Source organism: Pinus tabuliformis, chromosome X, assembly GCF_031772625.1.
Source record: "Pinus tabuliformis cultivar Carrire ecotype Pingquan chromosome X, CPIR1, whole genome shotgun sequence".
Lineage (NCBI taxonomy): Eukaryota > Viridiplantae > Streptophyta > Pinopsida > Pinales > Pinaceae > Pinus > Pinus tabuliformis.
Window position 1 is genome coordinate 969,323,107 of NC_142308.1, and position 26,864 is coordinate 969,349,970.

The window sequence follows — 26,864 nt, forward strand, 5'->3', positions numbered from 1 at the left end:
ACTGCCACTGTGGTGAATCCTATGCTCACCCCCTCTGTGGATTTAGACCACATCCCCCTTGCTGACCAAGATTACAAGATTGCTGAGACGCAGTGTGAATTCGATCTGTTCGAATTACGTTGTTGGTTCCGTGACAATTACCTTGACCAGTCTGACGAAATCAGCCTTTGGCAGTCTAGACTCCCCTTGTTCATTTTCCCCCAGTCTTACTATTTCCCCGAATTCTTCCTCAAGTGTCATGCCTCTTACCTTTCAAGTAAGAGGGCTATCATCTCCCCCAATGGTGAAATCCTTTTCACCATCACCTCTGAAAGTATAAACCAAATGTTGCAGGTCCCCTACAGTGATTCCCTCACTCCCTTTTCCCTTGAAGCTCTCAAAGAAATCTATCAGAAACTTACCTTTCCCCAGAGAGCTAAAATCTTTGAGGTCTTCCTACCAGAAGATTCTCAACTCCCTAAGAAGAATCTCCCTTATCCCTCTTCTATTTTCCCTCAAATAACTAGACAAATTATCTCTGTCTTGTCCTACATACTTGGTTACTATTCAAATGAATGGGTAGATGAGTCTATTTTAGGTTTTCTATCCACTCTTTCTACAGAGGAAGGGCTATCAGTCACCTTTGACTATGGTCACTTCCTTGCTGATGTAATTCATGAACAATTCCTTCAGTTTTTAACTGAAGGAATGTTCAGATATTCTTCAATTATTATGTATATGTTCATTTTCTTCCAGACAGACAAGTTTCCCTTTGCAGTACAGAAGCTCGATCAGCAAGGAGAGCCTCAGTTTGTTATTTTCTGGACCTCCATGATCAGAAAACAATCACAGGAGTTCAGTTTTACAGAATTTATTGATCAGTTTGTGTATCCAGCAACTTGTTTGCTGAGTGGCTAGCAGGTTCCAAGAATCAATGAAGATATTCAGAAAGTGTTACATCTCAATGAACAGGTGAAGACAAGCGATTGGTACCTATACCAATCATTTACAGAGATCAGAGTTTATGGCTCAGAGCTGCCACCATATAAGCTGCCCAAGTACCTTCCAATGAGGATATTTGCCTTGGAATACATCAGGCAAATAATCCACTCAGACAATATCCATTTTGTGGCAGCCAAAAAGAAGTCTCAATTCAGAATCAAGACATAGATAGGACCTTTTATTTGTAACAACAGAGCAGCAGGAGAGGAAGCAAACCTCCTGCTGAAACAAATGCATTTCCCCCTTATCTTTACATGGTCTTATGACCCCTTCGGGGTAATTTCTAAGCTAAGAGTGGAACAGAAGGCAACTCCCTATGTGCATACCCAAAGACCAGAAATAGAGAAGTACATGAATCAGCAAAATTGGGTAGAGAACACATTGCAGGAGGTTGAAGAGAAAGTACTTTCAAGGACTGCCTCAAAGATTCCTATACCCAGAGAAAAGACCGAGAAGAGACCGAGAGAGGAGGACTCACCTTCAGTCACAGAAGTCTCAGCCAAAGAATTTAAGATATATACAAAGAAGGTTAAGACAGGCTCTAAAATAGACTTCCCACCACTGGAGGAAACACAGGGTACCATTGTACTCTCTGGCCTTCAAACTTTTAAGTTTGATAGCAGTACCACTGATTCTCCATCATCCTTGACTACTAAATAGATTCCAGCTACAATACCTCACACACCAAAGTCATCCATAGAACAAAGGCAATTAGATATTTTCCAGAGGTACAAAGAGATTAAACTAAAGAATGAAGCCATTCATGACAACATCTCTGCTCAATTCAAGCAGCAGTCTTCCTCAATCCAGCACAGGCTCATTTTAGCCTATGACATCAAAAAGCGAAGAATGCATATGGCATTCTTGCAGGCCAAGGTTCCACAACCAAAATCAACAACTGACTTCAAGAAGACTACCTTTGAGTTTGAGGCAAAGGATGTTCATCCTTTGGATCAAATGGACATGCACAGGCAGATAGGAGAAATGGTCTACTCAACCTTCACACAGACTACCCTCACTGCTTCCAAATTACAGCTTTCATTAAACAATGTTCAATCTCAGCTTAAACTGGAGAAATTTTCCTCTCTTGCTAAAGACAACAGAATTAAATATTTGGAGGAAATGGTGATTAAAGCAGGTTTTGATCCTGGCAATTCAAAGGCCATGGAAGAAATTATCAAGAAGAAGAATGCTGACATAGCAGCCCTAAAGAAGCAATTGAAGTTGCCTGCGACTGAAGATCCCCAAGCAAAGGAGTTAGGAGAGACAGAGTTACAGAAAGAAGAAATGTTGAAGCTACTGGTGGAGCAGAGCGCACAAATCAAGGAGATGGAAGCAGAGATGGATAAGATGATCAAAGAGAAGGAGCAGAGCTCTCAACTAGCAGTGGTTCCTCTTGATGTAGTACCAATTGCATCCCTACTTCAAACAGGTATTCCTACAACAGCTACAACAGTAGGAGCATCCTCTTCTGTAGTACCTCCTTCTTCAACTGTAGATGATCCAATTAAATTGGCCCAATCACTGGAGAACATGTCTATACAGGGAGAAGAAATAAAGAAACTAAGACAGGAGGTGAAGACCTTACAGGAGCAGAAAACAAGATTTGAGAATTCCCTCCTAACAAAAGTACACAAATCCTAGACATTGTCCCAGAGATTGCAGCAGATGGAAAAAGATACTGCCATGGGTAATACCTTGGCCCAGGTCAAAGAAAATATTTGGAAACAGATCAATGAAGATATGATAGATATCTGGCCTTCAATACAGATTATATTTGAGCAACAAGAACTGATCGAAAGGTCTAATGAAGCCATTGAACAAGTCAGAAAATAGTTGGGTGACAGACCCAGTGAAGCTACTGAGCTCATCAAGTTCCTCAACTCTAAAAACAAACAGGAATTAGAAGCGCTGAAGATTGAAGATAGAACGAAAACAATACTGAGTCAAGAAGGTGCTGACTAAGAGAAATTTGGTGAGGCAGCTTGAAGAAAAGTGTCAGATTCTGGACACTGGTTTACAGAGATTATTTAAAAAGCTAAAGCCTCTCTACAAAAAGGGACTTCCTAATTTATTGGTAATAAATGATAAGCTCTGTACGTCGTCTGATTACAATGAGAAATTAATGACCAAGGCCAAAGAGTGTTCGAAGGTTACATGTGGAAGAATCAGCATGACAGGAAAAGCATTCTTGGAAGCGTTATCATATGACTTGGACATTCAGTATGAAATGAAACACATATTCATTTCCAAACCGGCATTTGCTAAATACGCTGAGGTCGACGAAGTTTACAGAAATTATTGAAGACAACTATCACAAGTTAGTAGCGCTAAGATAAATTATATGAATTACTGGAGTAAGCAGTGGATTTGGTTGTACAACTCAGCATCTACAGCATGGAAGAATTGAAAGGGCCAAACAGTCAGTGATTCGACGAATTTAGTGCCAGCACTACAGTCAGTTCGAATTTTCCTAAATTTTTGTAACAAGTTAGATAGATTCAGTTTAGGAATTACTAAATACATCCTAGTCGGTTGTGACAAAGTTTTTGTAAATATCTTATAAATACTTCTCTTTTAGAAGTATCAAGGGTTGATTACTGCATGGATTTTTGCATTCCAGAATGCTATTGTACTATTTTCTATTTGATGGGTTGATCAGTAATAAAGAGGACATTCTTCACAGGATTCATGTGTTAGATTATCTAGTGATGTGCTTCTTACACTGTTAATGTTTTACTACTTTGTTTCCATACTTGTGTTTTCTGAATCTGAATTATTTTACAGAAAATTGACGAACAGAATTTGTTGAAAAATACACTCTGCTTCTGGCTAAAAATAATTTCTATGTTTTCTTCTAATATCATGTTAAGGAATTCTTAATTTCTCTTTAACTTCTATTCAACTTATATCTTTTCTTCCATTCCATTTCACTTAAATATAAAGGATCTAGTTAGTTTAGCTACCTTGCCCTGTGAAACTCCTTTCTAAAAGCTAAAATAGACCCCCTTTAAACTAAAGACTCCATAGCCCAATGGAAGGTTCAGGCACTTAATCAAACAATCAATTTAAAATGAAACTTTGAACAATCATAACTAGCCTAATATTTAATTCAACAAAGTTAAATCTTACAGAGAGAGCCCGGCTAGATCGCAGTTTCCAAAATAGGTTTGTGGTTACCTTTGTGATTTTTGTTGATATGGGGTAGCATCGGATGTGCTCTAGCCACGAAATTTGGTGGAGAGGTTGGGGCACATGAAATCTCCAATACGCAGAAATGGTTTCGGCAAATTCTAAACAGTTCAGGAGATATTAAAATAATTAATATTTTTAATGGAGTCCCTAAGTCTAAACTTAGGGAAATTAAAATATTAATGTGAATTAATATGAAACTGTGTTAGAATGGTCCAGAAGCCATGGATCAAGCCAAATCTAATCTTAGCCGTTGATTAGGGACTTAATCTCAGTCGTTGATATGTCAACGAGAAAAGTATAAGAGGCTTGAGGGTCACTTGGGGAGCACACCAGAGTGATCAGTCATTCTATTCTCTAAAGCAAGGTTTGCTAAAAGAGATAAAATTAGTGATCGGGAGTTGCAGCTAAGGGGTATTGAGTACAGAGAGATAGAGAGGTAGAGATAGTGACAGGAGAGTAGTGCAGTAGCCAGGGAGTATGACGCAGAGCCAGCCAGGGCTCAGGCAGGGCCACTCAGAGGCAACCGGGAGCTGCGCAGAGCCTCAAAGAGGCTAGCGTTGTTGACGCAGAGGGCCAGAGGGCTAACGCAGGGCCTCCTAAGGCTGACGCACACCCATCTGAGGTGACACAGGGCCAGCACTGAGCAGAGAGGGGCTAATGCAGTCGAGAAAACGCTGATGTTGGGGTTTCTGGGGCAGATTGGTGCTGAGGAGCTACCGGAAGGATTATCTGAGGTTTCAGCCAAGAGATTTGTCTCAAACTGAGAGGTATTACTGCCAAGGAAATTCTATGCTAGATAGGCCATTTTCCGCACCCGAATTGTACTTTGATATTGCTCAATAAGAAAACCCTCAAATAGTTGCACCAGTTTTCCCACATTGGGTTTTTCCGGGGACATTGGTCCAAAAATAATGGTGTCATTTGGTGTGATTGTTTCTGTTTCCTTTAGTTGTTGATCTGTAATATGTTCAGCATGCACTAGTGTTTATTTTTAGTATTTACATTGTAAATAACTTGTTAAGTAAAATAACAAGTAGGTAGGAATAAATCAGATAAAGTGCATGGAGGGTTTCTAAATAAGTAGACTTAGAAACTTTAACATGGTATCAGAGCGTGATTGCAGATCACAGGAGGACTAAGGACATCAGCCGAGCGGAGCAATAGCAGCAGAAAACAGATGTCCCGAGGTGACAGAAGTTGTTTCTAGCGAAGCAGCAACAAGGAAGGGTGACGCAGTGCCGGCATCATCAAGGGTGAGCTGAGAAGAGGCAACGCAGAGGCTAAGGAAGGCAAAGGGAGCTTCACGCAGAGCCACACAGAAGCTGGGAGGGCTGATGTAGTTGGCTGAGGCTGAGTTGCTGGTGTCGGGATTGCGCAGAGCCTAGGAGCTCTCACCTTCAGGTTGTTGGGGTTTAGAAGGTTGTGGGAATATTGCAGAGTGGAGTTGGTGAGGTACTGTAGTCAGAACAGTACCTGACAGAGAAAGGCCAAGAGGAGGGAGTTGTTGCCGAGGGTTTCTAGCCGAGGAACTCGGATCAGTGGTGCGATTGCACAAGACGATTAGAGTAGGGGGCATCTCGACAGCGGCAGAAGGATTTCCAGGAGGGAAATCGGGACTCAGAGGGAGTCCAGAAGAGAACTTCCAGATGGGAAGTAGAGACTCGGAGGAGTCGAACAGAGAACTTCCAGGAGGGAAGTAGAAGAGCATCATGGCACTACACGGAGTAAGAGACCAGGATAGACTAGACGAAGCGTCGAACTTCGCAATCTGAAAGGCCAGAATCTTATTCGTTCTTGACATAAATCGTGTCAAGAACTTCGTCTTGAAGGTAATAGCTATCCCAGTCGACCCCAATGATAACGACAAGTACGAGGAAGCAATGGCGAGGACAAAAAGCATCATCCTTGACGGGGTCGAGGATCATGTAGTACCACACATTTCCAAGAAGGAAACAGCATATGAGATGTGGGAGGCTCTCAAGAAATTGTACCAGCATACTTCTATGCAGAGAAGAATGCTACTTGAGAATCAGTTGAGGTCGTATCAGATGAAGAAGGGAGAACCGATTAACACCTTCCTCAGAGGAATGAAGGAGATCCGAGATCTGTTGACTGCGATAGAAGCCACGCCGGATCAGGAGTTGATGATGAGGACAGCCCTGAATGCTGTCTCAGAAGACTAGGAGGTATTTGTCCAAAGTATACTAGGCAGAGGGACTCTCCCACCTTGGGAGGAGATGTGGTGACTCTTCGCCAAGAAGTGATCAAACGGCAGTCGAAGACAGGTAGCAGCAGCAAGGGATTCAAAGTCAAACAGGAGGAGGAAGATGTTGCCCTAGCATCTGAGGGAAAGCAGAAAAAGTGCAAGAAGAAGGATCTCTCCAAGATCAAGTGCTTCCACTGTGGGGAGCGGGGTCATTATGCGACCCAGTATCCAAGGAAGAAGAGTAAGGGAGAGTCTTCCGAGACTAAGGCAATGCTAGCAAGGGCAGAGAAGGAAGCTTTGATAGACGATGACTGTGCCATGAGTGCAGATGCACCACTTGAGCAGAAGTGGGGAGACATTGAGCTGTAGTCAGGCGAACTACAGGCAATAAGGGGCAGGATCCTCAAGGTACCCAACCTCTTGGATTAGACCTTGCTACGGGAGCCCCGAAGAGGAGTAGCAGGATCGGCTGAGTCGGGTAGAGACGGATGCGGATGGAGAGGGCAGAGAGAGCTACAGTGCAGAAGTCCCGAGACAACGCGAGGCTAGCAGGCTGCAGGAGTGTGAGAGGCACAGGAGTGTTGCACCAGTGCAGGATGGCACAAAGAGGTGTGCAATAGTGCAAAATGCAGGGAGTTGCTACAGCAGCGCAGAGGTCAGAGAGGGAGCACTTGTCAGTGGCAGAGGAAACTTCAGCATCAAGAGGGTCTCTAGCCCAACGGAGAGGTCAAAGTTGGGAGATCAGTTACTTATCTCTTAGTAACTGAGTTGCAGTGCAGCAGTGGGCAACACGATACAACATGATGAGAGGAGGTGCGGTGCGGATGCAGTGTTGGGAGAAAGGACCAGTAGCAGCACGAATGCGAAGGGAGTTGTTGTACAGATGCAGCAGTGGCAGTGGCAAAACCATGGGCGACAGTACAGAATACAACAGTGCAGAGGATCAAGCAGCAGGCTTAGCATCAGCACAGGGACTGATGCCGGATGATCAAAGTAATACTCAGTGAGGAGTATTGCTAGAGCACAATCCTTGCTAAGAGGGAGTGTTGATTTGGGTAGCATCAGATGTGCTCTAGCCACAAAATTTGGTGGAGAGGTTGGGGCACATGAGATCTCCAATACCCAAAAAGGGTTTGGGCAGATTCTAAACAGTTCAGGAGATATTAAAATAATTAATATTTTTAATGGAGTCCCTAAGTCTAAACTTAGGGAAATTAAAATATTAATGTGAATTAATATGAAACTGTGTTAGAATGGTCCAAAAGACATGGATCAAGCCAGATCTAATCTTAGCCGTTGATTAAGGACTTAATCTCGGTCGTTGATATGTCAACGAGAAAAGTATAAGAGGAGGCTTGAGGGTCACTTGGAGAACACACCAGAGTGATCAGTCATTCTATTCTCTAGAGTGGGGTTTGCTAAGAGATAGAATTAGTGATCGAGAGTTGTAGCTCAGGGGCATTGAATACAGAGAGACAGAGAGGCAGAGATATTGTCGAGAGAGCAACACAGTAGCCGGGGAGTGTGATGCAGATCTAGCCAGGGATCGCGCAGGGCCACGTAGAGGCAGCAGGGAGCTGTGCAGAGCCTCAGAGAGGCTAGCGTTACTGACGCAGAGGGCCAGAGGGCTGACACAGGGCCTCCTAAGGCTAACGCAGACCCATCTGGGGTGACGCAAGGCCTCCTAAGGCTGGGCAAAGAGGGGCTAACGCAATCGTGAAAAGGCTGACACTGGGGTTTCTGGGGTAGATTGGTACTGAGGAGCTGCCGGAAGGATTATCCAGGATTTCAGCCAAGAGATTTGTCTTAAACTGAGATGTATTACTGCCAAGGAAAGTCTCTGTTAGGTAGGCCATTTTCGGCACCCAAATTGTACTCTGATATTGCTTAATAAGAAAACCCTCAGATAGCTGCACCGCTTTTCCCACATTGGGCTTTTCCGGGGATATTGGTCCCAGAAAAATGGTGTCATATGGTGTGATTGTTTCTGTTTCCTTTAGTTGTTGATCTGTAATATGTTGAACATGCACTAGTGTTTATTTTCAGTATTTACATTGTAAATAGCTTGTTAAGTAAAATAACAAGTAGGTAGGAATAAATTAGATAAAGTGCATATAGGGTTTCTAACTAAGTAGACTTAGAAACTTCAACAATTTTCTTTTGCAACTTCAGAAAATTACAAACTGCTAACAAGTGGGAGCAACAGTGCGGAAAAGAGGTGCTTCAGAAGGAGAGCAGCATGCAATTGGACATTGTTACTAGAGCACTTTCCTCGCTAAGAGGGAGTGTTAGTTTTTGGTAGCATCGGATGTGCTCTAGCCATGAAAGTTAGTGGAGAGGCTAGGGCACATGAGTTCTGAAGAATCCAAAAGGCATTTAGTGAAATTCCACCCAGACTGTATTTTCTTAAAATAATTAATATTTTTAATGGGGTTCCTAAGTCTAAACTTAGGAAAATTAAAATATTAATGGGTATTAATCAAAATATGGATGAGAATGGTCTAGAAGGCAGATCAAGTCATGTTTTAATTTTATCCGTTGATTAGAGACTTAATCTCGGTCGTTGAAGTCTAAACAAGAAAAGTATAAGAAGGAGGCCTAAGGTTCATTTAGAAATACACAGAGAGAACGAATTGATCTAGAGTTCAATTTCTAGGGCTAGGAAGCTGAGAAATTCGAACTAGGTGATCATTCTGCAGCAGAGGGGTAGGGATAATTCGGGAATACTAGAAAGAGAGACAAAGAGCCACTAGTGGAGGCAGCACAGCAGCTAGAAGGACTGACATTGGGCCAATCTGGGCCCACGCAAGCCTGACGCAGAACCAAAAGGGCTAGCGCAGAGCAAAGGTTGCCCTCACGCACAAAGTCGGAACTGTCGAGGAGTTGTCGGAATCGCTGGGAGAGGTTGACACAGAAGTTCCTGATGCAGAAAAGACAATGCAGAAGCTAACGTAGAGCCTGTAAGGCTGACGCAGGGCCTACGCAGGGCCAACACAGAGATAGCCGGGGATAGCCAGTTCTGTTGTCGAATTAGCCGGAATCTGCCGAGTGAAGTGAGGTAAATCTCACTCAGTTTTCCGCCATTATATTTTCTCTTTCACTGGATTGTCGAGAGGGCATCCAACATTGTATTCAGAATTTCTGCTTAATAATAGAAAACACTCATAGTTGTTGCACCGGTTTTCCTGCATTGGGTTTTTCCGGGGACTATTTTGTCCAAAAATAATTGTGTCCTATGTACCTTGTTCTTTGCTCAGTTTTTTGTTTCATGTAATCAAATCTAAAGTAGTGTAGCCTGTAGAAGTAATTTACTTTAGTATTCAGAAAATAACTTCATAATGTATATTAAAATCAAGTAGGTTAAGTAAATTCAGTTTTGCTGCAATAGGGATTCCTTGGAGTAGGAATTTCCACATTAAATATAATTAATTATTTTAATAACACTGTCTTCAAGTGGAATTTCCCAAAACGATTTTTGGGTATTGTGGAATACATGTGTCCAAGCCTCCCTGCAAATTTTGAGATTTAGAGAACATCCAATGCTACCAGAAATCAACATTCCCACTTAGTGGGGAATGTGCTCTAGTAATGCAACTTGCTAAAGCCTCACCCTTCTTTGTAACATCTCCCTCTGCGTTGCTGATGTCTGACATCGCTGCCTACCAACTATTGCACAAATGTTGCATCTGTATTGTTGCTAACACTACCACTGGCAACACTGCATATGTACTGCAACTCCCTCTCAAATTCTACATCTATGCTGCTGCTGGCACTACCACTGCCAACACTGCATCTGCACTGCAACCTTCTCCAACTGCTACTGCTACTGCATCAGTAATGGAAAAGCATCCAAAATTACTGAAGTGGTGTTCAGTACGATGCACCTGTTGTTGAAGTTTTGACTGTTGCTAGCCTTTGCGCTGACCCTCTAAAGCCTCTGCGCTGCTGTTGATTCTTCTCTGTGCCAACTGCACTACTGCCAACTCTAGCTTTGCACTGCCCAATCTCTGGCGCTCTGACACTCCTCTGCGTCAACTGACCCAGTCCATCCTACTACTTGTGATCTAGGCTCCCGTAGCAAGGTATTGATCCAACAGGTGGACTCCTCAAGGATCCTACCCATCTGCAGTTCTATATCACCCCACCTTTGGGCAATCATGGCAAACTCCTCCTCCCCAATCTGCGCAGCTGCAGCCTTCGAATTATGCTTCTCGTCCTTGTCCTTCTTCTTGAGAGGACACTGTGTAGCGTAGTGACCAAGTTCTCCACACCGGAAGCACTTGATCTTCGAGACATCTTTCTTCTTCTTTCGTTGCTCCTGTTGTCCCTTAGATGTGAGGGTTGTATTCTCATCCTCCTCCTTGGGCTTCATCCCACTACTACTACTACTGTCAAGTTTGCACTTGACTACGTCACTCCTCATCTCTTCTTGTTGAAGAGCAACCCACATTCCTTCCCAGTCTGGCAATTTCTCCCTGCCCAGGATGCTCTAGAAAAACACTTGCCATTCTTCTAAGACTGAATTTAGAGCCACCCTCACCATCTGGGTAGGCTCAGGTATTGACCCTACAGCTGCCAACTCGTCACGAGTCTCCTGAAGCTTTGCAAGGAACTGATCAATGCATTCCCCCTTTTTGCATCTATGTGGATCTCATCTTCTGCTCAAAGTACATCTTTCGCTGCTTGGAAGATCCCTAATATAGCATGGACAAGGCATCCCACATCTCCTTGGCAGTCCTTTGCCTGAGATGTGACACACTACATGATCCTTCACTCCATCGAGGATCATCCACTTGGCCTTCGCCATCTCTCCCTTGTACTTTTTGAGCGGATCTGGATCTGCGAGCTCAACTATCACACTATCGATGTAGATCTTGAGAAAATGTCCATCCAGAAGGCATGACATCCTCGCCTTCGAGATCACATAGTTGGATGCACCATCCAACCGATCATGATCTCTGAACCCACTGGTTGCCATCTCTGCCAATCGAAAAAGTCAAAATGACCTCCTCTCTCCTCTACGTTGCTGTCGGGATAGCCTATGCACTACTTGCTGGAGTCAGTAGATCTGTTGCCTCTTGCTGCTGCTCAGCAAGTGAGAATTCGAGTTCCCTGGCTAGGAATTCTTTGAGCAAGAAATTCCCTCAAGTGTCTCTCTCTCTCCCACAGATGCTATTCTGCTAGCAACTGCTACAAAAATGTCTGCGTCCCAACTAAAGATTTTCTTGCAAGGAAAAATACATTGCTCCCTTCTGCCTCAAGAAAGCTTCGATCTGAAAATCAAATTTCTCTGTCAACTCTCTCAGAGAAATTGATTTCTCCTCAAAACTTCAACCTTCTAGCCCAAGGACTGCGATGCCTACTGGTGTTTCGAATTGTTGCCTCTGTACTAATTTCGAACTCCTCTTCCTTTCTGCTTCTGAGCTCTTATGCTCACAATTTGTGCTCTGATACCATGTGAAAAGTTGGTTAAGCGATTCCTACTACAGCAAACTGATTATATTTCACCTACTTGTTAAATTAATTAAACAAGTTACTTGCAGTTTTCTGCAGGATTTTATTATTATGCAGTAGTAATTATGAGTACAATTCATTGGATACCCAACTGGCTATCTGATAGAGAGAGAAACTGGACAAAAAGAAATAGTAAGATGATCTCACCCTATCACTAGAAAATCCGGCTCTAATCTGCTGGAAGTGAGCCTCTATGTCCCTTCTGCGTCAACCTCTGTGCAGAACTGCGTCAACCCCACGCAATCTCTACGTCACCTCTGCTAGGGACTGCGTTGCTCTTCCTTCTAACCCTCTACTAGCTGGAAACTTTAGCTCTCAACCTCCCGGTCTCACACCGCAGCTCCTAGCTTCTGAAACTCGATTTACTCAACAGGTATTCAATCTCCCTTCAGGTTCTCCACTGCCACTGCATCAGCTCTGTGTGGCCCAATGTTAGCCTCTCTAGACGTCATTCTGCCCTCTCTGCCTTGTACTCTCCAACCCAGGAAAACTTCCCCCCGAATACTCTCCCTACCCCTCACTACAAAAGATCACTTCGAATTTCTCTCCCGACAACTGTTGTGCTTCAGAAATTCGATCTTTTGATCTCCACTCGATGTGTCTTCCAAATGCCTATCAAGCCTTTCCTTATAATCCTTTTGTTGAGAACCAATGGCCCAGATAAGATCCTAATCAATGGCTCAAATAATTTGGGCTCTATCCTTGTCTTCTTCTAGAAGTTTCACCCATAGTTAGATTAATACCATTTAATTATTTTAATTTCTTAAGTTTAGACTTAGACACCCATTAAAAAGAATTAATTATTTTAATAGAACTGTCTCCGGGTGGAATTTCCCAAAACGATTTCTAGGTATTGTGGAATACATGTGTCCAAGCCTCCCTGCAAATTTTGAGGCTTAGAGCACATCCGATGCTACCAGAAATCAACACAGTATAGAACCATTCAAACCACCAGTTAAACCAACTCTGTTCTGAAGTGGCCTGGGCCCACCTGCAGCTTTAAAAGAAAAATAAAAAAGGCGCCCCTACCTCTGCCCCCAACCCCACCCCATGCCACCCCACCCCAAGGGAAAAAAACAATCTTATATAAGCAAACTTTGCATATTTCATATCTAATGGTTTGGGTATCTTTTGATATACATGAATATGAATTTGTTTTACAATATTTTTCATATTTTATTTATGTTTTAGTAAACTAGTTTTGAAGCTGGTTCCACAGACAGTTGGACCAGTTTCTGGTTCCGGTTTGGTTTGACCCTTTCGCAGTTCTGAGTTCAATTCTAGTTCCTAAAACATTGTTTTACACAGTAAAGCTTCAATTTCAACAAGATAAAGCTTTATCTTCTCATATTGAACAAAGTGAAAAAAGCCCACCAGATATGCACCAGGAACAGACAACGAAAAGAATATTGTCTGCCCATGGTATCAAAAAGAAAACTCTGAAAAATAAAATTGTTCCTTTTAATCTCACTTGAAAGTTGTACGCCTTCACTATAGCATCTTTTCTTTGCACATTGCTTCAGGTGACAGTTTATTTCTTCATAAATGACATAATTCGGGCAGACCTAGTAATCAGACCCCACTAAATATCTTGATATGAGAGCCATAAAAGGTAGAAATTGGAAGGACCAGAAAGAATGAAGAATTGCACTCATCCTCAATTGCATACCAGGAATGAAAAGCGCTCTTTCCCTTTCAAAATAGTTTCCATAGCTGCATGTTGATCATCAAAGACACTATAAAATAACCTGTAAAATCCTTCCCTGTAGATAAATGAAATGCCAATGATTTGATTGTCAACATGTCTAAACTGGTACTGCAGGTTTCAGAAATTGAAAATTCTGACAAAGATTCCACATTAAGATTATCAATGAAGCCAGGGAGATTGTAGTTCCTCAAAGCCACAATCAACTCATCCAAGTTTCTAATTGTATCATGAGCAAATTATTCAACTAATTCTATGACTTACTGCTCCTCCTTTTCCACTTCCTTATCCATTTCATCAAATTTCCGTGTCAGAATTTCTGCACCTAAAGGAGAAAGCCCATGAATGATGAGTGCTTCCAATGTTCTGGGAAACTGATTCTGTAAAAGACAACTGATAAATCAATCTCCATTTCAAGAATGACTGTCAATAAAGTAGACTAAACTCAGGCAAATACCATTAAGTTACTAACAAAACAAACCTTTAAAGTATGCAACAGACCACATTTTTTGGCAAAAGCACGGAGTCATTATTATGTAATTTAAAAAAAAAACATCACAGGTACGATAGAAGGCTTTACTAGCAAACCTATAGGAGTGGGAATCATAGTCCAAATCCCTAATGTACTAAGGATGAAACCTTGAGCAGCTGCATGATATACAAGTTCACATGTTTAACCATATAGTGGTTATAAACAAATTCTCTTTAACATACCTTCGGATTAGCACTTGGCTATGATTGATTTATCAAATCTAGAGTCTCAACAGCCATTTACAAAGTTAAAGAAATTGATATCTAGAAAATAACTAGTGAAACAAGACTTCAACCCCTGTAAAGTGAGGTAGTGATAATAAACTTAACACATGAAATTAGCAGGTATGCTAAAGTTACTTCAATCCATTACATGGCATCATCGCAGTTATCTCTGAAATCATGGTCAATTTGGCAACTTGAAAATGACCAGTGAAATCAGTTCTAATCAAACTCACATGGTTCAAATTTAACAACAACTTGGCAAGCCAATGTATAAATTTCACTTGCCACTTGGCAGAAACTCAGAACACTTGAAAATACAAAATATTCCAAAATCAACAAAAAGAGTGACAAATTCATTTCATGATAAACCCATTATTTAAATGTTAAATTAGATGCATGCTAATGTATATAGGAAAGTAAAATTAAAAATATAGTGTAATGTCCCTTCCTGACCCTTGGAGGCAAAAGGAGATTGAGCCTTAGCCTATCTAGATCCCATAGGCTAATGACATGAAGAAAAAGGGGTCATCATAGTAAAATATAATAACAATTAATAAAAGGGGTGTAAAGCAATGTTGAAAACATCGGCATCAGGATAAAATCGGCAGGGGTCCGGAAAACCAAAAAATCGGGAAAATTGGGAAAATATCGGTAAAAAATCAGCAAACATCGGCTAGGAGAAAAAATCATGATTTCGAGATAAAATCGGGATGTTAACGAGATGTTCGCAACACTGGTGTAAAGTCACTTTCGGGGGGAATTAAGTGACCCATGGTATTGCCCATGTTATTTGGAGGAGAGAATTGTTACAAAATAAGAGGAGATTGGAGGGGGTCATGGAAGAATTATTGAGAATTTGAGAAGGAGCTCTAGCTGTTGCCGAATTAAGGGGGAAACCCTCATATTTACCAACTTCGGTATTGAGACACATATTCTATTTGTAGATCATTAGCTTCAGGGTTGGAAGACACTCCCTAGTCAATTATTGACATTAAATCTACAGGAGCAGAATTGGTGGCAAGAGAAAATCAACATCAAGAAGATCGGATTCCTTACGAGGCCAAGACTATCAATCCAGGGCATTTGTGAGGAACGAGTTGAACCTAATCAAATGCCTTACCAATGTCTCAAAGAGTTGTAGTTGGATGATTAATTGTGAAACAAGGCCAACCGTTGTGTCAAGGCCCACTCTACCATTGGATCGATAAAGGCCAAATCCTAAGGGTCAATCGTTGTCTCAATAAGGCCTATTTTAAAGGAATCCAAAGTAATCCATCGCCTCTAAACGACAACACTATTATCCAAGGACAACCTTTCTCATGATCCAAATCAAAAATTATAAAAGGGTCAAATTGAGGCTAGGCCAAGGTCGAGCATCATTTGTTGGATCGAATGGCTACTCCCTACAGAGAGGATAGGAGCGCCAATTTCATTATCTTGTGAGGGTTGAGATCAATGTCGCGCTTTCTAGTTATCAGGTCAAGTTAAGGGGTCGCACTACTGTATGTAAGAGGAGTTTGTTATTATAGACTACGTAAGGGCTAAATCTAGCATATATGAGGGCCGAGATTGAAGTTCTCAATAGCTAAATTCTTTAGCTACCACGTTGATTGTGGAATTGTATAACTGTACATTATGACCTACGTAAGGGCCGAGTTCAGTAAGTGTGAGGGTTGATATTGTTGTTAGGAGCCAAACTCCCCAGCTATCGACTGTTGTCATAGGGGCTACTTGCCATAGATCGAGCTTCATCTCCACACCAAGCCAACCAAATCTTGAGTGTTCAAGGGCCAAGATTCGAATCCATTTATCAAAATCGAGGCTGAAGGTGTATCGTCATGTTAATTTTAGGTATGTTCCATGCTAGAGCAATTTATTTCAATTTTCTTAGTTAGCTTTTCCAGATTAGCAATCACATCAGCATTAAAGTAAACTACAGATAGAACATAAACATAAATCGCAGAAGACAAGCCAAGACAAGAGGACACAAGATGTGGCGCTAGCCACGAACAAACCCCACAATGTGGGGAAACCCTTGATCAATTCTTCTTTTATGTTCTTCAAAGTTCAGCAGAGAAAGTGAGAAAGATAGTACATTTACAATAGAAGTCAACACTTTGACTTTTGATATCTGCAGAGATCAGTTGAAGACATATTGCTTCAACTGATTCTCTAAGGGGACTCCTTCACCTATCAAAGTGTTGCCTTTCGTCCATTTGTTGCACATAACCGTGTGACACCATGTTGTACTGTCACAGTGTTGAACCATGAAGACTGAGTTGCTCTCATCATCATGCTGCCCCTTACTGACATGCCCATGATCTCATTCATCATCATGTTGCTGCTATACTTCTATTGCTTCATCATACAGTCATATGTATATCAGCCTTAGCTACTTGCTATGGCTTGCAGCCTAGAAAAGCAGCTAGGCTATAGTTCTAGATTCCTAGATCCAAGGTAGCAGCTTAGCCCTCTTCTGATGACAGTTGCTCCTAAACGTATCTCATCCAAGTTACTGTCATATACAGTCATATTAAGGATCACTTTAAAATCCTTGTCATATAACCATATGTCTCTGCCATACGAACATTCATAACTGTTGCCATACGAATATTCATAACTGAATTCGAATCCACTGTAGTGTGATGCGATGCCAGATATCTCAGAGATCATTAGCGTGCCACAATGCGTGCCTCAGAGTATATTAGCGTGCCATTGTAATTCAACAGAGTCTTGGAGATATTCGAACCACAGAGCCTGATCTATGCTGCCAGATCCGAGAACTTCACAAGATGCCGAGAGTGCCATCACTGCACCACGGTGCAGTCAATACCTTACTGCGGAGACAGCTCCCTTAACTGCAGCTCCTTCCATACTTGATTGCGGTTATGACTGCGGCTAGGTCTCCATGAACAGCGTATTACTGTCTCCATGATCTACATATTACTGTCTCCATGATCCGCGTATATATGTCTCCATGACCAACGTATAACTGTCTCCATAATCTGCGTGTAAAACTTCTTTGGTCAGCGTATTAGGGCATCACTTAACTATGTATAGGAGCTCCTTTAGACAGTGATTAGGAGCCTTCCCTTGACTACGGCTAGGGTTCATCTGAACTGCGGCTAGGGCATCATATACTTAGTCCAGCGTATTCTTTTGTGTCTCTCCTTCACCAAAAACCCAAGACATGGAGAGGAGGAGATCACATAAAGAATGTTGATGCCAAATGACTTCAAGTCCTCACCTATTTATACTAAAAACGTAGATGATGAATAGACATGTCTATTGGGCGTCTGAGCCTACTCAAGTTGCTCGCTGACTTGACAATTTATTTTATAACATAAATAAATTCATAACTTCATAAATACTTATCGGAATCGGATGATCTTTAGATCAATCCTACACCTCTCAATGAGAGGGATCCAATAAAAATATCAGCTGCCATAAATAAGATGACCCCCATGGAGTTTGGCCCTAGTTTCCAATTTTAACACGTCAAAAGCAGGGGTTGAGTTTCATGATTGGGACGAAGGTTCCCAGGATTTGGAGTTGAGCCCCTCAATGTCAAATCAGAGTCAATCTTTTAATTATCAAATCATGTTCAGACCAAGATCAGATTACCAAGTTTATTTGTCTAATCGAATTGTATTACAAGCCCAAAAATATTTGTTGTGGATTAGAGGCTCGCGAGTAGGAGATTGCACATCTCAAATCACTGAATCAAGGGATAAGTCACCATTGTCGATTGCGCGAAGGGTGAATAAACTCAGCATAATTGGCAAAGTAATTCTTCTTGGAGCATACTGTCAGCAGTGAAAGACTAAGTGGCCAATCTCCACTTCATATAAATAAGGGGTCAAATTATTGATCGAGATTTTTATGAGAAAAAAGATCAAAATGTCACAAGTAATGTTGGGTATGTGTTTCTGAAAGTTCTCATTGAGTGTCATCCCGACATTTTGTAAAATTCCTCCACGTTTTGTATTCAATAAAATGTCTTGGATTTGCAACTTATTTTTTGGGTTTATTCAACTATTCGTGTTGTCCATGAATTGAATTCACATGGATCCATGTAGCTATTTCCTGAAATTAAAGTTTTGCAATTAAAATCCTTCGAAGTTCTAGAAGATCAAATAGAGGAACATTACAGTGGTATTAGAGTTGTGCATCCTGCCAACCTGATGGGGGTTTATTAGTGGACAGTAAAATTCAAATTTCTCTTGAAATCATCTTTAGTGGTTTGATTGGTTGGTTCCTGGGCAAGATGGAGTCTATGCAGGAGTTTTCGACAAAAACCAAGCGGGGCAAAGAACTCTTTATTGCAGGGGACAAACTTGGTCAATGGTCTCCATCAACAGATCTCTTTCGTAGCTTGTTGGAGGAGGTGGCAGTGTTCAGACAAGGTGGATCAGACACCTTCCTAACTGATGCAAGTAGCTATGGTTTTGGATTGACTTACTTGGGTGAGCACAAATTATTGAAACATGAATATAATGAGATAAGACTTGTTGTCGCTCACGGTTTAAGTGAACTTCTAACAGTTAAAGCTGCAAAAAATCCCTATAATAATGATAAAATGAAGTCTTGTTGTTGATTCTTGAAATTTTTTGTGGGATAGGTGACTTCAGAAGTCACTCCTTCAACAATAGGGCTAAGATCCTAGAAATAATGGCAAAGGTGAGATCATGTGTTATTATTCTTGATTTAGATTGTGATGATCTTGCCCTACAAATGTTTAATCATTTCCTCAATGCCATCAATTAGGATCATGGAAAACCTATCCAAGATCACATGGAAGCCATTATGATTTCAATTACTAATGAGAGTGATTAGATTTCCCAGCCTATCATGTCTCTATTAGCAATTGTTCTAAAACAACAACAGCTCATCTCTATAATTGCTTACAACTTGGCACCCAGCGTTGCCAAACAATGTGAAGGTAAATTGAAAGCCCACTTGATTAACATGGATCTAGTGAAAGAACAAGAAAAGGTTGAGAACATTTGCATGGATCAACATCTCGTGTCTATTGAAAAATATAACTAGGTTCACTGTTCATAATTATCATTGTACTTGTATCAATATGTATTTCATGTAAAAGAAAAAAGAAGAAAAAGAAACTTTATTATTATTACTATTTTCTAGTCAAAGCATGTTCTTCATGCTTCTAGGGTTTATTGAGTCAAAAAGAAAATTTGTCATGTGTCAAAGTCCCATTTGGACTATTTGCAGGAAAAAGAAAAAAAATATTTTGAGCCAAAAAGAGTCATTTTGTCAACACAAGACCAAGTCAACCCTGCTTGAACAAGTCTGCCTAGAAGAGGCACCTATTTGACCTCTTGGACTGCTATAAATAGAGGAGACTTCGACCTCATTTGATCACTCACTCACATCATCAATTTTTGTGCCAAGAAGAAGAAGAAAAAAGTGTGAAGTCAAGGGAGAGAGAAATTCGGTGGTTTTGGCTATTTTATGTTCACACATGTGAAGGTGTTGGGGCAACTCTGCAAATTTGCAGGTCCAAAATTGCAGGTATGAGTTTATGTGTTTGACCAATTTTGTTGAGGTTTGATCAACGTTAACTTTTGTTGTCTTTGGCTTGGTTGGAAGAGTTTTGAAGGAGGGCTAACTTGGTCTACGTGGAGGTCTTGGTCTTGGTTTTTGGGACTTGGATTTCTCATTTTGATATGATTCTATAACAAGAGGATTTGTTTGGGTTTTTACCCTTGCGGGGTTTTGCCATGGCTTGGAGCCTATATCTTGTCTTCTTTGTCTTTTTGGTTCTTCATGTACTTTATATTTTTGGCAATTCCTTGATGAAGAAGACACGGTAAAAGTAATAAAAGCCAACAAATATTCACAAGTAATTATCAAGAAAGAGGAATCAAACCTAATCTACAAACATATTGATTTCTCAACATGGTATCAGAGCTAAGGTGAAGGAAGAATAGCTTGAGGATACATTTTTTTTGTTAGCATTCTTGTTTGAAGACATTTTTGAAGCAACTTTCTTCTCTCTCCCTCTCCAATGGCTAGATACATGAAGAAAGGTCTCAAGACTCTTAGGAGTCTCCTTGAATCTATCAAAGGTTGCAAGATCAAGTTCATCTCCAAGCTATCTATAGAAGTCATAGATGGAAGTTTTTATTTTGCTATTACAGGTTCATCTGAAGATGATAATACATGGGTAATCGACAGTGGAGCTTCAAGACACACGACAGGGTACATGGTCAACTCAAAACTCTATCAAAAGGAAACTCTTCTCACTCAGTGGAACTTGGAGACAGGAATAGCTACTTAGTTAAAGGGATCAGATCTACCTCCTTGGAGCAGGAATCCAGTGGAAATATTCATCTCAACAATATCCTATGTCGCAGGTTTGAAAAACGACTTGCTTTCTATTTCATACTTAGAAGATAAAGGTGATAGGGTGGCATTTGTTGATGGAAAAGTTATTGTTTGGGCAAAAGGATCTAGTATTGAAAATGCAAGGACTATTGGGATTCAAAAGGGGAGGTTGTATAGACTTCTAACTCCTCCTCAAACTGTAGTACATTTAGATATCAACCCTTGTGAATTGTGGCATAAAAGGTATGGTCATCTACATTACAAGATATTGCCATCATTAAATCAAATGGTTACTAGTATACCTGAATTAAATGAAGAGCATGAAGGAGTCTGTAAGGGATGTCCCCTTCGTAAGAATGTGAAGAAACCATTTACTAGCAGTGACACAAGATCCAAGGAAATTTTGGAACTCATACACTCTGATGTTCGTGGACCTATGGCAGAGAAGTCACTTGGTGGTTATCAATACTATGTAACATTCATTGACAATCACTCCAAGAAGACTTAGATATGCCACCTAAAGTCTAAGTATGAAGTATTTGAGAAGTTTCAAGAGTTCAAGTTAGAAGTAGAAAATTTGACAGAAAAGAACCAACGAATGCTTCTTAGTAATTGTCTTCTCCCTTTTCAAAGAAAATAATTAGATCAAGTTTTCAACTACGACTGAAGGAGGCTCCAACCCCTTCATTTACAGGCAACTTGTAGGATGCTACTACACCCTGATAACCTGCTACAACAAGAAGGATGCCCCAATACCCCCAAAGTCAGGCCACAACTTGACGAGTGCCCCAACACTCTACTTACCAGTTCCTGTCGAAAGGATGCTTCATCGCCTTGTAATTTATCAACTCCAACTGAAAGGATGCTCCAATGCCTTGTTATTTATCAGCCCCAACTAAAAGAATGCCCCAACACCTTGTGCGGGCTACGACTTACCCTAGCACCACCCTGCCACCCTTAAGTGTTCTCAGGCCACAACCTAAAGGTGACTCCAATCACTCTCAAGAGTTGGCGGACCACATTTCACAATTTTCAGACTAGATCCCCCTGTGCTTTGAATCAATATAAGAAAGTTGTAATCAAGATAATGTTGCTTTGTATACACCACACAAAATTTCTCAAACTAACCACTGTATATCACTCCTCAAACTAACCACTGACCATTGACCACTGCACAAACCAAGCCATTGAACAAGCGTACAAACTACTACCACTAACCACTGCATACTTTGTTACTATACTGCACTTCTCATGAACAAATAACCATCAAAAAGCTCATAAGAAGTCAACCACATCACTATACCAAGCTACAAATACTGGGCACTGTTGTATGATGATGGCGCACACCTAAATGCCTCAGGTCATCCCTATGACCTACTTGCAATACTCTCAAACTTGGCCCAAGGAGGGCTACCAGCATATATCTTATCACTGCTACTGATGTTCACTTGTCATATGAAGGATCATATCAGGTTTGTCAAATCTCTGCCACGTCTATTTGTCACTATTGTACAATAAGGTATTATCACTATCAAGAATCATTAGGAACAATTCAAACCTAGGTCATGAACTAGTTATGCTAAGACAAAATGACACAAGTCTCATTACTAATAAAGTCATTACTGTTATTAAGAGATATAGTTAGTGCAAACTCTAACTCAACAACAAGTTAACACTTGTTGTCATATCACATGGGAGATCACTGTCACACAAGTTCACTACAGCCCTACAAAAGATCATTTGTCATCAAAATATCAACTACCTTAATCACTGTCATGTATTCATAATGATTAATGCTTGTCAAGTCAAGGAATAACAAGAGTCACTGTTTCAACAAGTGTTGCTATCACATCAAGGGCCATTGTCCAAGTCTCACTAACAGTCTTGTCTTCACTACTTCAAGTAATCAACTACCACTTATCAAGTCAAGATTCTTTTGTATCACTATTGTAGGTTACTTGGAACTCACAGGTATCCTTGGTTTCAAATATTCAACTTTTCTAATCAATCATAGTTATGTACCCTTGTCTTTTGCTAGGACCAAACTCCCTTTATACTTGAAATCAAGGCCAAGATGTAAATCGATACCCAGTTAATTAGATGCACTAATTTCTTTAAAACACCTTTAACAATCTAGTTACTGTTCAAGTACAATTTCCTTAGGAAATTTTCCTTTATTTGATGCACACAATGTTCAACCTGGACCCAATTCCACTCTTTATCATCTACTAAATATGTGCATTCACATTTCACACATCAAATAACCTCCTCATCAAATTCTTACGCATCATGATAAATTATTTCCACATAAACTATTGAATATACCATGCATAATTTAGAATACTTGTAATATTCCTAATAGGAAAATACAAGAAATAACAGAGACTATGAACTAACTACAAATTGCAATCTCAAAAACATGCAAGCACATGAATTAAACACCAGAAATATGAACCAAGCTCTGAGCCATTTTGTCAGTATGAGCAGAATGGGTACAATAGATGGTAATAGTAGAACCTAGGCTTGCTACAAGCAAGCAAGGCAAAACTCATGTGATAATAATGAAGTCCAAGTGTTGTAAAAGCTCCTCCCCATTTTTTGCGCTGACCCAATAAATTTTTGTTGGTGTTGCCAGATAGGAAATGGAAAATTTGTTGTCATAAGTGCTTAGAAAATTTTGATAAATTAGCTGGTGCACTTTCTCAACAAGGCCAACAAAACCCAGAAAGGGATTGGCCCCAAACCAACTCTCCAAGAAACCCACAAAGTGGTGCAAATTGTCAGCTAACTAGTAAAACGCACTACTAAAAGAAAGTGGATTTTTGGCCTGAATTTTGTCTAAATCACACTGAAAATGTAGCCATAGACTCCTTTCCAAATACCCACAAAAGCCCAGAAAACGTTTGGGTAGATTTCAAGTGACGAGAGAGCCCACCAAATAGTGTGAGTGGCCTTCTAGCTAGGGCTACACACACTGCTAAGAAATAACGCTCCAGAAACACCCAAATCCTCTGTTGTAATGCCACTAAAATTCCACACAAAATCCCCTCCAAAATCTATTTTCTCCTCCAGCCAATCTCTTTCGGAAATTAGTTTCCTTCTTCCCCTACGCAAGCCTTCTCTAGTGAACTTTGCGCACTGCCAAAATGGAGAAATTCATCCACCGAATGGCCAAGACTTTTGCTTTGCAAAACATTACCAAAATTCTGGTCTCAAGGTAGGAAATCTCTCTACAAATCATTGGATCTCCCGATTCATTCTAGCTAAAGAAATTTGAGCTCCACAAACTGCCTCTATACCCAATAAAGCTATGTGGAAATCCTGAATTGGACTCCCCAAATTTCCTCGCTAGGGAGACACTCGAAGTTCTCTGAAATGAGGGTGGAATTCCACTTGGAACTCTGTGTTAAACAATACTTCTCTTTTTGTGCTAAACATTTCCAAGAGAAGATGTAATGTGAAGTATAATAGTTAAAAGATGATCCACAAAATGAGTCCATCCTCCTTTTATAATTTCTCCTCGTGCCTCTAGACTTTTTTTTAATATTATTTTATTGGTGGGTACCATTTTTCACTAAGTTACTTTTGCCACCATTTAATAAAATAATAATTTGCCACTATTCTCCAATAAAATAATACTAACCACCTTTATCCAATAATATTTGCCCCTTTTTAATTAATATTACTAAAATTGGGCAAAATTCCTTAGTGACTCCCATGCTCAAAAAATTGGGGATATTACAGTCCTCCCCGCCAAAAATTGCTTGTCCTCAAGCAATGCTCGAACAAGCACTCCCTCTCTTTGTTGACCCAAACTGTCACTGCAAACAATATCGAGGTCCCAAATGTGCCACTTAGTCACCTTGAATCTGTGCACCATCCTGTCATTACTTCAATACCAGGGTCCCATGCTAATCTCAAAAAGATGCAACCATGTCGACGTTGCACCACTCTAATTACAATTGACTGCCCATCGTGCACATATTGTATCCTCCTCTCCTGGAACCTGATGGTGAAATACTAATAAAGGCCAAATACATCCTGCCCAATCATCTCCATGATGCCAAAGCCTACCCATCCAAAGCTAACCTTGAACCTGTGTAGTAATAGGGAAAACCTGCCTCGCCATACGATGAAGGCCTCCGCGAACCCCCATGTGTCAACCCAAGAGTGAACTAGATCACTCTCTGTCGTGACTCCACTCATCACGAGACAAAGTGATCTATCAACCAACTAAATCCCTAGATCCCATAGCCAGACGTGCTGCGACATAGCTCTAACAACTGCTGGAATCCATCCGTGCCTCATCTCTAGCCCTTGCATGCAATCAATATATAGGCTCCATATATCATGAACTAATCTAATGCATGCTAAACTACCCTGTACCTGCCACTACGTAGTATTGATGACTGTTGGAAACCACGTGCTAAATAGCTACCCCTGAATGCAGCCAATAGATGGGTATCTGATACTCGCAATCGACTCGGTGTATGTGAATCCATCCTACTCCTACCAACCATCACCGCTAACTCCACCATCCGCCCTCTCAATAATGTGCCAATACAATGTTTTGAGTCGGGACACAAAGTAGAAAACTGCCTCAATCATACACGGTATCCTCTGCTCATGCACGGTGCCGAGTCCCGACATGCCCTGTGGAAAGAGTGACACATGTCTCCCTCGTGACCAGCTCCCCAGGCATAGGCTCAGTGATGAACGATATGCCACCCCTACAGATGATCACCTCCTCTCCCAACTTGTGGCTATCAACTCGTGCATCGACCCAATCCCATCGCTAAGAAGCCTCTCCCCTAGTGCGTTGAGTGTCATCCAAATATCTCGGGTAAGCTCCTCGTCCCTTGTTGCTTGTGCCCAGAGTGTCAAAGGACAACATCCAAATCATTTGTGCCTGTAAGTGATGTAGAAGAGGGACAGGCGTGTGGGTCCCCATGGATACCATGGGTCAGCATTTCTAGTGCAGCGGCAGTTGCCAATTTCTAGGTCTGCACAGAAGGATATTGAGCTGAAGTTTCCTAGCTCTTGGGGTCATCTCCTCCACTTGGGTTTGCTCCAGCTTGCTTATGCAAGCCCACGTGCATTTGTTCCTTGCTATATGTACTCCTTACAATTCATAATTATATAAAATGGCTCAACTTATTTGACCAGCTTCTTGGTGTTTTTGATGGTGCATGCATACTTGTGATTTTATTTGCTATAGCCTAGTTCATGTGTCTTTTATTAGCTATAAATTTCAATTTGGAACATTACAGTGGTATCAAAGCCATGGTCTTGGCCAGTTGTGGGGTAGCCAACTAGACCATGGGAGATTTGGGCATGTATGCATAATGACGGGTTAAACCATACACAAACCATGGCTCAAGGGAGATTCAGTATGCAGGAATTCTAGGGTGGAATCCATTGGAATGATGAGAGGTTGGGCCAATTGAGGAAGGTGATAGACCAAATCCATCCTCATCCTTACAACAGAGACACTAGAGGTACACAGGTCGTGGGGTCGCAACCATCTACACCATGTGGGGAGAGTCGACAGAATCAGGGCACCAGATCTCCTCAAAAGGAGCAGACAAGACAGGGATCGTTTGAGGGTGAGACCAGGGGGCGCTATTGATGGTGGAGACCTAGCTTTAGATATCAAGAGGTTGAGGGGGAGGTTGGGAAGGAGGACACGCAAGATGGTGAGGGGCACAATGATATGCCCGGTGTGGCACAAGAGTTAACCTTGTTGGAGATCCCTTTGCTAGATCAATCAATGAGGCACCTATTGATGAGATGTCCAGGGTCATAACCGAGTTTCTGGATGATAGCCATTATCAGCCAATTCGACGGCTTAGTGCCAACCTTTTAGTGTTGGGAAAGAAGGTCAAGATGGTCCGGGAAGTCATTCTGCAGCAGAATGAGGAGCTAGAGGGCATGAGAGCGATTTGTGCCAAGTCAGCGACCAAACTGACTCGCATTGGGGAACAATTGGATTCCCTAATGGTGCAACTAGAGTACACATTGGAGCATAGGAGTAGCCCTCTTCAGACATACATAGATGAGGCTGGTAGCACTAGTAGGTTGCCTTTGCACGTTGGAGAGAGAGAGGCAGAGTTATATATACCAGTCTTATGTGTTGACCAGGATAGTGAGACGTGG

The 26,864-nt window shown here is 41.3% G+C and overlaps 1 protein-coding gene across 9 annotated transcripts in view; it reads right to left on the minus strand.

The window, feature by feature from the left end:
- LOC149142958 (2-oxoglutarate (2OG) and Fe(II)-dependent oxygenase superfamily protein) overlaps positions 1 to 26,864 on the minus strand; it is a 316,570-nt gene that overhangs the window by 67,422 nt on the left and 222,284 nt on the right. For 3 of the 9 annotated variants that reach the window (XR_016265108.1, XR_016265107.1, XR_016265106.1), the window contains exons 12-13: positions 13,866 to 13,981; positions 13,566 to 13,609 (exon numbers count right to left, since the gene is read on the minus strand). The exons of 1 other annotated variant lie outside the window; for it this stretch is intronic. Coding sequence is in view for 3 of the 8 variants with exons in the window: in XM_089451753.1 (XP_089307879.1) it covers positions 13,566 to 13,659; positions 13,866 to 13,981 (210 nt within the window). In the remaining 5 variants the exon portion in view is untranslated. Of the gene's footprint in view, positions 1 to 13,565; positions 13,660 to 13,865; positions 13,982 to 26,864 lie in introns of all 9 variants that reach the window. 5 more of the 9 variants (XM_089451753.1, XM_089451752.1, XM_089451751.1 and 2 more) reach the window with 2 other exon arrangements.